Genomic DNA, 13,013 nt, shown 5'->3' on the forward strand with positions numbered 1-13,013 from the left:
ACAACCGTGGCCAGAGTTTCAGGATGATGTAACACATAGCTTAGCACCTTGTTGAGAAGGAACCAGCTGGCCCAGTCTCTTCCTCCGAAGGGGCTTTGGGCACAGTGGGTACTTCAAAGTCTATGAATCGATTAGTATACTCCACGTCTTCCTCCCATGCACAGCTTCAAAGGACCCTTATCCACCTTAATGCAACTATTGAATTTATCCAGCAAATAAAGACATCCAAGTTGTCCTTTCTCAGTGATGGAAAGTGGAAAGCTTTTGGTTATTCAGAGAATCAGAGGATTTTAAAGTTTGAAGTTAGGTTAAAAATGTATAGAAGAGGGGACTTCCCTGGTGGCGCAGTGGTTAAGAATCCACCTGCCAGTGCAGCGGACACGGGTTGGATCCCTGGTCTGTGAAGATCCCACATGCCGCGGAGCAAGTAAGCCCGTGCGCCACAGCGCAGCCATATATATCTGTGTGTGTGTGTGTGTGTAGAAGGGGAAACTGAAGTACAGAAAGGAGGCTAAACAGCTAGTTGATGTGATCTCATTCATCATCCAGATTCCAACTCTGGGGACTGCCTCCCTTCTTTGCCTTTTATTTACCACCAAACTATCTTATATCCTAGTCTCCCCTCCAGCGATGGCCAAACTACTACTATTCCTATCTTAATAATTTAGTTTTTCCAATTAAGAAAAAAATGAAATGAAAAAAAAAAAAAAGACTGCCTATATTTACAGTCACTTTTGGACCAAGTTCCTGTCCAGACCAGAAGCTTAGGCAAGGATTATTTTCTTCTTTGTTTAGTTTGTCAATCCCCAATCTTGTACTTAGAAAATAAGAACCAGCCATTTATAGGCTGTCGTCATTCTGATGAATGATGTGAACCTTCTCTGCTCCCTAAGTGCATGTCTCCTACCTGACCCTTGATCCAAGGCAATTAAGAAAAGCAATAAAATCACAAAACCTCACTTCTGATCACTGCATTCCGGCCAGAGGAGATCAGGTTGTCCTTACAGAATATAATTAGATTGGGTTTGAAATTTGGACTGCTGCATCAAGTAGAAAAAGAGCATAGATTTAAATCACCATCTCAACGTTTCTGAGGGAACTAGAGAGATCCAAAAGCTGTGAACAGAATTAGGACTGAAATCAAGGCATTTTGAACTAGTGACCTCATTGCGACACTTTATAAGGTGACACTTTATAAGGAGCTGGTTGAGTAGTTAGGCCTTGTACAAATGAGGGGTAGTACTTGGAAGTCACCAAACGTTTTTGTTTAGCCCAATTAAGCAACAACAGTGAAAGGGAATAAAGTATTCTTGCCCCTCATGATACCTTGAGATACCATGTAGCTACAAACTAAACTTTTTTTTTTTAAATTATTTTCTTATTTATTTTTGGCTGTGTTGGGTCTTTGTTGCTGCGCGCGGGCTTTCTCTAGTTGCGGCCAGCGGGGGCTACTATTCGTTGTAGTGCGCGGGCTTCTCATTGCCGTAGCTTCGCTGCGGAGCACAGGCTCTAGGCGAGCGGGCTTCAGTAGTTGTGGCACACGGGCTCAGTAGTTGTGGCTCGTGGGCTCTAGAGCGCAGGCTCAGTAGATGTGGTGCATGGGTTTTGTTGCTCCGCGGCATGTGGGATCTTCCGCACCAGGGCTCGAACCCGTGTGCCCCACATCGGCAGGCGGATTCTTAACCACTGCGCCACCAGGGAAGGCCTGAACTTCTTTTTTAATAACAATTTTATTGAGGTATAATTTATGTACATAACTGCATCTATGTAAAGTGTACACTGCATTTTGAAAGATGTATAAACCCATGAAATTATGACCACAATCAAGATACATAACATTTCTATCAATTTCAGAAGTTGCCCTGTGACCTTTACAATCCATCCTCCCACCATCCTTTGCCCCTCAAGGAAACACTGATCTATTTCTGTCACTATGGATTAGTTTATATTTTCTAAAATTCTATATAAATGGAAACATACAATATGTACTCTTTTGTTCCTGGCTTCTTTTCACTCAGTTATTTTGAGATTCATCCATGTTTGTTTGTGTATCCATAGTTTGTTCTTTTTTATTGCTGAATAGTATTCTATTAGTGATGAATCTTGGGGTGTTTCCATTTTTTGGCTATTATGGATAGAGCTGCTATGAACATTTGTGTAAAGTTTTTGTGTGGACGCATTTTTATCTCTTAGGTAAGAACCGAGGTGTGGAATTGCTGGGTCCTGCAGAGATGTGTACTTGACTTTATAAGAAACTGCAAAACTGTTTTCTAAAGCAGTTGGTACCATTTCATATTCCCACTAGTTGTGTGTGAGAATTTGGTTGGTCCACATCCTCACCAACAAAGACACTTGGTAGTGTCTTTGTGTGTGTGTGCACATGCATGTGTGGTAAAATGTTTAACATAAAATTTGCTATTTTAACTATTTTTAAGTGTACAATTCAGTGGCATTAAGTACATTTACAAATGTTGTGCAACCATTGCCACCACTATCTATTTACAAAATTTTTCATCCCCCAAACAGAAACAGTAACAGTTAAGCTATAACTTCCCTTTCCCCCTTCCCTTAGCCCCTGGTAACCATTGTTCTATTTCCTGTCTCTTTGAATTTGCCAATTATAGATATTTCATTCAAGTCAAATCACACTATTTGTTCTTTTATTTTTTTTAATTTTTAATTTTTTTTAGATGTTGGGGGTAGGAGTTTATTAATTTATTTTTGCTGTGTTGCGTCTTCATATCTGTGCGAGGGCTTTCTCTAGTTGTGGCAAGCGGGGGCCAGTCTTCATCACGGTGCGTGGGCCTCTCACTATGGCGGCCTCTCTTGTTGTGGAGCACAGGCTCCAGACGCGCAGGCTCAGTAGTTGTGGCTCATGGGCCTAGTTGCTCCACGGCATGTGGGATCCTCCCAGACCAGGGCTTGAACCCGTGTCCCCTGCAGTAGCAGGCAGATTGTCAACGACTGCACCACCAGGGAAGCCCCACTATTTGTTTTTTTGAGTCTGGCTATTTCACAGAACATGTTTTCCGTGTTTACCCATGTTGTAGTATGTATCATTTCATTCATCTTATTGTGGTTTTGATTTTCATTTCCCTGATGATCAGTGATGTTGAGCATTTTTTCATGTATTTATTGGTCATTTGTGTATCTTCTTTGGAAAAATGTGTATTCAAGTCTCTTGCCCATTTTAAAATTGGGTTGTCTTTTTGTTGAATTGTAGGTGATCTTTACATATTCTGGATGTTAAACCCTTACCAGATATCTGACTTGCAAAAAATGTTCTCCCTTTCTGTGGGTTGTCTTTTCATTCTCTTGATAATTTCCTTTGATGCACAAATTAAAAAACTTTTTTAGGAAGTCCTAAAAAAAATGTTTAGACCTATGTTTTTTCTTTTGTTGTGTGCCTTTGTTGTCATATCTAAGAATCCATTGCTAAATCCATAGTCATGAAGATGTACCCAAATGTTGTATGTACCCCTTATAAGAGTTTTGTGGATTTACCTCATATTTAGATCATCAATCCATTTTGCATTAATCTTTGTATATGGTGTGAGGCAGGGGTCCAAATTCATTCTTTTGCATGTGGAAATCCAGTTGTCCTGGAACTATTTGTTGAACAGAGAATTCTTCCTCATTGAATGGCCCTGACACCCTCATTGAAAATAAACTGGCCAAAGGGGTGTGGGCTTATTTCTGGATTCTCATTTCTATTCCATTGGTCTGTAGGTCTATCCTTATACCAGCATCACACTGTTTTGATTACTGAAGCTTTGTAGTAAGTTTTGAAATTGGGAAATGTGAGTCCTCCAATTTTGTCTTTCTCTTTTCATGATTTGTTTGGCTATTTGGGTCCCCCTGCAATGCCATATAAATTTGATAATTGGCTTTTCCATTTTCGCAAAAAGGCTCTTAGAATTTTGATAGGGATTGCATTAAATCTGTAGATCACTTTAGGTATTATTGACATCTTAACAATATTGTCTCCCCATCCATAAACACAAGATACCTTTCCATTTATTTATTCTTTAATTTTTTAATCAATGATTTGTAGTTTTCAGTGTACAAGTCTTCTCCTCCTTGGTTAAGTTTATTCCTAGGTATTTTATTCTATCAATTCTGTTGCAAATGAAATTGCTGTCTTAATTTCCTTTCTGTAATGTTAATTAATTGCTGGTATAGAGAAACAACTGATTTTCGTGGGTTGATCTTGTAATGCTGCAACTTTGCTGATTTTATTAGTTCTGGCATCTTTCTTGTGGATTCTTTGGGAGATAAATATTATTAGCTGTGGGTTTTTCACCAATGCCCTTTATCGTGTTGAGGAAGTACCCCTCTAGTTTATTGAGTTTTTATCATTAAAGAAGGTTGGATTTTGTCAAATTTTTTTCTGCAGCAGTTGGAACAATCATACAGTTTTCTCCCCTTATTCTATTAATGTGAGGTATTACATTGACTTTCGTAGGCTGAACCACCCTTTCACTCTTGGGGTTGTGACAGTCTTTTAAACTTTATTCTACCTGGTGTGTGGTGGTATCTCAGTTCTAATTTGCATCTTGATGACTAATGATATTCAGCATCTTTTCATGTGCTCATTAGCCATTTGTATATATATATATTTTTGAAAGGGGTGTTCAAAGTTTTTAAATGGGTTGTCATAATATTGAGTTGCATGAGATCTTTACATATTTTGAATACAAGGCCTTTACTAGATAAACGTATTGTGAATTTTCCCCCAATCTTCAGCTTGCTTTTTCATTTTCCTAACCATGTTCAAAGAGCATGTGCTTTAAAAGTCCAGCTAATCCTTTTTTTTTTTTTTATGGTTTGTGTATTTTGAGTTCTAAGAAATCTTTGCTTACTCAAAGGTTACAAGGATTCTCTCCTGTTTTGTTTTAGAAGTTTTATAGCTTAGATCCATTTATTTCAAGTTAAGTTTTGTGTTGTGTGAGGCAAAAGTCTAAGGTAATTATATTCCCCAGTGGGATATACAGTTGTTCCAGCAATTATTTGTTGAAGACTTCCTTTCCCCCTTTGAATTGCCTTGGCACCTTTGTAGATCACTGAACACATACGCGTGGATTTCCTTTTGCCATACCATGGTTTGATTACTGCAGCATTTGGTTCTGAAATCTGGAAGTACAAGTCCTCCAGTTTTGTTCTAACAAGTTCACTGTCTTCTAGGGCACATGCATCTCCAAACATTTTAAAATCAGCCTGTCAACTTGTAAAAATTGCTGCAATTCTGATAGGGATTGTTGTCAGGTCTATGGATCAATATTGTTTTCATAAAATGAATTAGCAAGTATTTTCTCCTTTTTGAAGAGTGTTTTGTTGGATGGGTATTATTTCTTACTGAAATGATTGCTAGAATTTACTGGAGAAGCATCTGGACCTGCAGTTCTGCGAGAAAGTTTTCAATTGTGCTATTTAGTGCTATTCAGACTTTCAATTTTGACGAAGGCTCTAGCCAAGCAGTTTTCTACTCCTGGAAAGCCCACCCGCTATTAATGCCACAAATGCTAACTAGAGGCAAAAAGTAATACTCACTAGAATTTTGGCTGGGAGAAAAGATTCCTGTCTATCAAGTTGCTATGCAGGTGGCCTAGAGAGAATTTTACTTTTCCTCCTAAAAAAGCATGACACGTAGGGAGGAATGAGCTCAAGTTTCTATCCCCATGAGTAGTAGTATCCTATATTTCTTCATTTTTTTTTCCCCCTTTCACAAATATATTTACCTTACCAGACACTAACTTCTTTAAGCTGGTACCATTTCTTGTTTCGAGAGCCCCAGCACCCAGCTCAGTGCTTGGCACACTGCAGACATTCCAATGTTTGTCAAGGTACAGAGAGTAATAAACACTGTTGCTCATGGTTCTGCACTGTTCTCGGGGCAAGAGACAAGAGGTTGATTTCAGGACTTACTCTTCTCAGGACCAGGAAGAAGAGATGCCCAGTAGCCTATACCAAGAGAGATTTAAAAGCTACTAGAATTCCTTAAAGAAAATTCCTTAGTACATGAGGCTCACCAAATGTTTATCCTTGAGGTTATTAAAATAGCAGATGGCACTAGAACTTGTGCCATAAACCCTAGATCACTCTTATTCTTTTTGAGGATGGAGGCAACATGATAGAAGATAAAGTATAATGGCTTCGGGAGTCACAAGACCTGATTTAAAGGATGTGTGTTTACTGATCTAAGTAAGCATCAAATGAATAAATGTGAAAACACTATATACACTTCATAATTAAGTATACAAGGGTGAGTTAATATTAACTGAGCCCATAGAAATGAACAGAGTTATACAGGTCACGTTAGTGGGAACACAAATATTCAGTCTCTCTCTGGATTGGGATTAAATGTCACAAAGTCAGCTTCAGCAAAACAGGTAAAAGGTAAAAGATTTCTTTGTTCTTTTCCCACCTTCCCTCTTTTATTTCTCAATTCCTACCCTTTTCTCCACCCTGCCATTCCAGCAAGATCCAATTCACATCTGTCCTTTCAAAATAAGGCCTACCTTCAAATTTTAAATCCTCTTAGCATAATTCACAGCTCAATATAGTAAACCTCCCAGAGGGATTTGATTTTTAAATTTAAAGGAATGAATTTTTAGAGTGAATTTCGGTTGCTGTTTCGGGCAGATGGGAAGTGTTTTAGAAGCACAGGAGCGTTTACGTAGGGAGCTATTAGGCTACCCAAAGTAATCTACTCGTGGTGCCAGACCAACTTCTGAAATTATTTTACTTTCACTTTAAAGCGGTTTTTCTCAGTACCCAAGGGGTTCAAATAAACTCTCTGAGACATTTTTTTGGTATAGATTTTAAATTACAAGCTTGATCTGTTACCCTCAAATACAGTTCTTAAGGAAGATTAGTTACAAATAGTTGTCAGTGCTTTCAAATGACAGAAAAAATTACATTATAGTAAAACTGGATGATTTTTTTATGCAAGAGATAACAATTTCTCTCATCACCAGATAGAATGACTCCAATTCATGCAATAAATGACAATTACATTTTTAAAAGTTGTCCTAATTTTTCTAGTTGAGATTTCATGCCTATTTTAAATCAAGACATCAATATGCTCCTGAGCTCACCTCACCCTCCCTGGGGAGTAGTGAGGACACACGTGGTTCTTCTGAGACTCAACTGGACTCCACAGAGTACGAAAGTATTATCTCAGTTCTTTCACCTCAGTGTGAAGGTTCCCAGGAAACCTTCAGTTTCAGAAGTAATGGTCCTGGTGGCCAATAGGAAAATATGACATATAGAGTTTTTAGGACTTCAACAGTGACCTAAAAAGGTGAACAGGAGGGAAACTTTGACTTATCTTCACATAAAACCGGCAGAAATCAGCATCATCAAATTTCTGTAACTAGAAATCATGAGGGTAAAACAGAAGAGGTTTGTCTCTGATGGGGATGCCCCTCACAGTAGACTTTGTGAATGTCTTTTACAGAGCCACATAATATAGTACCATCAACATTTTACATATTTACATACAATTTGAATACAAATTCTTAAAATTTATAATAGAACATTAAAATAATCTTCTAATAAAATCAGCCTTAAGTATAAGGAATCTAGATTTCAGTATCTTGTACACTTCTAAATAAATATCTTTGATCTATAATCCTTGAAAATATTATAGTTTATGGTGACATGACACAGACAAGTCAAACAGTATAAGTAAAAATAAAACATCAATTTAAAAATAAACAAGCCTAAAACCACATTGAGCTGAAATTATAGAAAATCAAAACACTAAGTATACAGTAATTAAATATCTAGCATTGGGATAACCAGATGCATGCTAAATGACACAATTTCAACTTCTATAAAAAGCCCTTTAAAAATCATAAGTCTAAATAAATAAGCAGAAACACAAAGGGAGGTACTGTACCAGCCAGTAACAACCAGAAAGAAAACTCTTTTTCTTTCAAATGATCCTCACAGAAAAACATGAAATGATAGTCATTTCCAGAAAACTATAGTTCATGTGTTTTGTTTCTTTTAGAATGCTGCCAATGATATAAAAAGCCAAAGCAAGGCTTCCTAATTGTTAGACCACTGTACCTTAGAAAAGGAAATTGACAGATTTAAATAAAAATCAGACATTTGCCTATTTAAGATATGATTGAATTTTCGCCTAATGACCTCACATTAGGTCTAAATCAAGCCCATGATATGAATGCAGATTCAAGCATCTGAATGTATGATCTGTTAATACTGAATTATATATGATGATTTAATTTCATTTGCCAAAGTATTAGTTTATTTTACATAAGGCCAGAATTAAAACATCTAGAGCAGGAATTAATACCTTATTTATCTTTATAGAAGGGTTCTTTGATTCTCAGAACATAATAGGTGCTCAATAAGTATTTACTGAATCGAGATGAATCCAGCATTTATTATATCAGGAAGCACTGAATCCACGATGAAACTGGTTGCCTGACACTCAGAGGGAGCTCTTTAATTTTACCTCTAGGCCTGTGATTAATTTCTGGCTAGTTAATGAAGTTAACTGTCACAGATCTGTCACAGTTTCTTAATTCAGGGCCAAGATTTGTACTGTTCATCTGTTCCACAGTTAAGCCTTCTTGAAAGTTTTGTGGCTGCACATCTATAGTCATGTTGAGAGAATAATCTTTGTTATTCTACGCTGGGTTTTTGCTTATGATAACTGTCTGAAATACACAAGCACACACACACAAACATAATCATTTCACAAATGGAAATCTGGAGAGTGCCCAAAGCCTAAATTACATAGCTCCCAAGGTGAACTAAAAAAAGACATTGAAACTGTAAGGTAACTCTTTTTCATTACACACAAACTTATTGCGTGATGGCTGGAAGCAATGTCTTTGGACAAACGGTTATAAACCACAAGTGTCCTTAGCCATTAGCCTGACAAGGTAGCCCAAAATGGTTTGGCTCCAACACTGCCCTGTTTAATTCTGTAGCTCATTACACTAGGAAACAGCGAGGAGGAGGTGGACATGCTCTCCAAAGACCATTCCTTCCATCCACAGTGCTCAGATCAATATCTGTATCATTACGTGGATTATTCTGAGTTCCTCTGTTTTGCCAGTTAAAGCTGCTGTTTCTGATGTTTGTGGTTCCTCACTGGGGAAGGGAGGCGCATGTTACAGAACTCTTGAAATAAAAGCTATTTAGTTTCACTCTTTGATTCTCACGGCCAGCATGCCTGTCCCTCTTGAATGCTGCTAGGAGAGGTAGATCCAGTGTTTAAGTCCTGCCATTCCCTGCAGTAACTTAGTGTAATAGAAATCCATGTTGTCTGCAAAGTCTGTACAAACAGGTGACTCGGTGTCACCAAAAGTGCAGTATAATGCAGTTCCTCCCACACTAAGGAAAACCGTCGCTATGCACAGCAAGACCAGTAAAATACAGGAACCACCTCCAACTTCATCTGCAAACAGGAAAACAGAGTAAGGTTAAACTGACACAAAATTAATGCCTAGTATCTGCTGTCTGCTCACTGATTAAGATAACTAGATGTTTCTAATATTAGTCCTCTAGGGATAGTCGCTGACAGGAAGCTACGACACCAATGACTATACAAGGACCTATTAGTTACCATAAAGATATATACTTGTAGAGCTTGTGAATGCTAAAATTAAAACTAGCTCATTTATACAATGAATATAACCATTTCCATAAAAAAAGAAGAAAAAAATGGCAATACTTCTCTGATGTGCTCATAGCATTATTTTAGAGTACAAATTATATATAACCTCACTATTACAGTATCTTTGGAGTTCACATCATGGGACCACCTTAAAGCAAAGTCAATTTGATATTAAACAAACAAGCAAAAATGTCTGAGTGGGATCTTGCATCTTAGTAATACTCAATTTTATCTTTCAGTGGAATAGTGAAGTTCTAGCTAGTACAGTAATTTCATTTCTTTTAAAGAAAAATTAAAAATATTTGGAAAAGAATAAGAAGTTTTATGATCAGCATGATGAGGGTGTACCAAAACCTTCTTGGAAGGTAATCTGGCAGTATCTATTAACATTTTAAATTAATTTATCATCCAGCCTGGGGAACTTTTGAGAGTGAAAGAGTGTTAAGTGAATGCAGTGCTGGGACAATAGGTATAAACAAGAAAGGACTGCCTGAGGCCAACTGGTCCATATGGTTCTGATCACCTAGCCTAGCAAATCCACTTTCAGGAATTAAGCCTACAGATCTGCACAAAACACAATAGCATATTTACAAGCATGTTCACTGCAGCAAAGTTTGTTATAACATAAAGTTGAGAATAACTTAGTTATTCTAGTTACAATGGAAGAGTTAAATAATTATGGGAGATTCATATCATGGAATACTATGCAACTGTTTTACAGAATGAAGTAAATTTAATACATCGTTCAAAGAAAGATGTCCAAGATTGATGGTTAAATTAAAAAGCCATGACATAACGGTATATAATGAACCATTCATGTTAAAAAAAAAAGGGCACATGTGTATGTACACACATATACATGCATATATACAGAATGTGTTTTGAAAGGATGGTAAGAACTTCAATCAATACCTGGGGGAAACCCCCAAGGGAGGGAGGGTTGGGAGCCTTAAACTTTCTACTTCATTATTGTCTAAGTTTTTTCATGATTAGTGCATATTACTTTTATGATTAAAAAAACAAATTTTACAGAACTCAATATAAACCAAATAGAATTTATTTGGAAGATTTTACAGTAATATGTGAATATATTCTCCCCATAAAAATTTAAACATGAAAGTATCTAAGAGTCTAAGGGACTCTTCCCTTTTACTCCTACCCAATCATATTCCCCTCTCAACCAAGAGGTAAACACTGTTAAATATGGTGTGTATCCTTCCAGATCAAACACATGTGGTTTCAGGATTTTTATAGAAACAGGATTATGTAATTGTATTGTCCTGTGATTTACACATTTACAGTTTAATAGATTTTAATAGTTAATAGACATTAATAGATTTAATAATTTATACTTAGCAGAATTTTTATACACACAAATAAAAAGGATCATATTCATGTTGTGTTTCTTGGGGTTTTTTTTGTTTTTGGTCAGTTCAGTATTTTTACCATCTTTTCTCTTTTGGCATGATTCCCACCCACCCTCTTATCTTTGTTAACAATCTAGTTTATGTATTTTTCTGGGTATTTCTTCATTCTCATATATTTATATACGAACATTTAGATACAATTTATTTTAAAACATCTATTCTGTTTTAACTACATGCACTGATAGTATTTAGAGCTGTGCTGTCCAACATGCAAGCCAGGAGGCACAGGCGGCTACTGAGCACAAGTTACGTGACTTAGTGTAAGACGAGATGGCTACTAAGGGAACTAGGGACTGTCAGTTCTAAATCCTGGGTTCCCCCTACTATGTATGCAATGATTCAATACCAATTGGTACAAACAAAGAATTGAGCACTTTATCTGGAGAGGACTGTGATAGTTACAAGCAAGGTGCAGAGGTAAAATGAGGGGTGGGAACAGATTATTTCCAAGGTTCCTACCAGCTTTATAATTGTAAAAATTTAGAAACCTCTACTGCTATCACTTTATGTCATATTTAGAAAGCGTATCTACACGTTGACACTGTTATTTTAACAATGCAGTTGTTTTATAAACATGAAAAGCATACTGACAGGTTCTTGGCTATATTTCTACTCACTCTGATTTACCTAGGCCTTAGACAAATTTAACCACCACCTTAAATATAAGCCCAGGAGGAAAAAAATCAAACAATAGCAACAGTGTTAAACTGTACTCTTTTTTTTTTTTTTTTCCGGTACGCAGACCTCTCACTGTTGTGGCCTCTCCCGTTGCGGAGCACAGGCTCCGGACGCGCAGGCTCAGCGGCCATGGATCACGGGCCCAGCCGCTCCACGGCATGTGGGATCTTCCCGAACCGGGGCACGAACCCGTGTCCCCTGCATCAGCAGGCGGACTCTCAACCACTGCGCCACCAGGGAAGCCCTAAACTGTACTCTTGAGAGACACCTCTTTCTACAGAGTCAAGAAGAAATCACCGAAGAGAAAATATTTGTAATCCATAAATATTTTCCACATCAGTCAAGAAGGAGTATGAACTGCCACTGAAAAGAAGACAAAAATAGCAGGCTCACTAAAAAACACCAAACAAAAACTAGAAAATAAAACACGAAACAAAGAAACTGAAATAAGCTCTGAAAATTGAGGACTATCTGTGGGACAGGAAGGCAATGAGATGAATTTTGCAACTTGCTCACTTATTTGAGCAAAACAAATTGCTTAGGAATTATTTAAGAACTGATGATAGTTTGATCCTCTGTGTTTCTTTACAGAAGATAAAGCAACTAAGTCCACATATTCTTTACAAATCCTGTTACCAAACACCTTATTGTACGTTAATTCATTCTTTCAGCAAACACTGATCAAATCTGTGTTAGACACAGTCTGAGCACTTTACCTTGATCTAAGCTGTCGTCTATTTCTTGGAATCTCACTCTTCGCTTAGATGGTTTCTGTTGCATCTGGGCAGGATGATCTCCTACAGTATTATTCCTCTTCTTTAATATAGAGACCAATCCTTCAGCATGAACAACCTGTCAGAGATTGTAAGCACTGTTTGTTATATTATGGCGGGACATATCAGTGATGTTTTACATGTAATGGTAAGAAGGCTAATTCAGTTCAAGGGGCATCTGAAGTCCTATTAGAGGTTTCACCAATTCCTATAGAAAAAAATCACAGTCGTCAAAGTCTAGCAGAATAATACTTTCTCTTGTCTTCAGGCATTGCCAAATACACATATCTAAAACTCTGACTGCTCTTCTAAAGCCCTGAATTGATTCCAGGGCCAGGCAGTGTGACACAGCATGGACTGGAAATCAGGCCTAGTTTATCCTCATTTATAGCTCCGCTTCCCTGTTAAGTCATCTATAAAGTGATTCTTTATGGCCTCTCTTTGCTTAACCATTAGTCCTGGGTTTTGCTTTATAACAGA

At 37.4% G+C, this 13,013-nt stretch overlaps 1 protein-coding gene across 10 annotated transcripts in view; it reads right to left on the reverse strand.

Moving 5' to 3' along the window:
- Nucleotides 1–1,351: 1,351 nt before the first annotated feature.
- Nucleotides 1,352–13,013, reverse strand: part of CNST (consortin, connexin sorting protein) — a 123,515-nt gene continuing 111,853 nt past the window's right edge. For 4 of the 10 annotated variants that reach the window (XM_089907678.1, XM_089907670.1, XM_022579395.3 and 1 more), the window contains 2 exons: nucleotides 12,477–12,612; nucleotides 1,363–9,436 (listed from right to left, as the gene is read on the reverse strand). In XM_089907678.1, coding sequence (XP_089763804.1) covers nucleotides 9,231–9,436; nucleotides 12,477–12,612 — 342 coding nt within the window. In that variant the 3' untranslated portion in view covers nucleotides 1,363–9,230. The other 6 variants (XM_022579398.3, XM_089907720.1, XM_022579394.3 and 3 more) reach the window with 5 other exon arrangements.

The sequence above is a fragment of the Delphinapterus leucas genome, chromosome 1 (assembly GCF_059928025.1).
Source record: "Delphinapterus leucas isolate spDelLeu-1000000601 "Yukka" chromosome 1, BTC_Dleu_Yukka2, whole genome shotgun sequence".
NCBI lineage: Eukaryota > Metazoa > Chordata > Mammalia > Artiodactyla > Monodontidae > Delphinapterus > Delphinapterus leucas.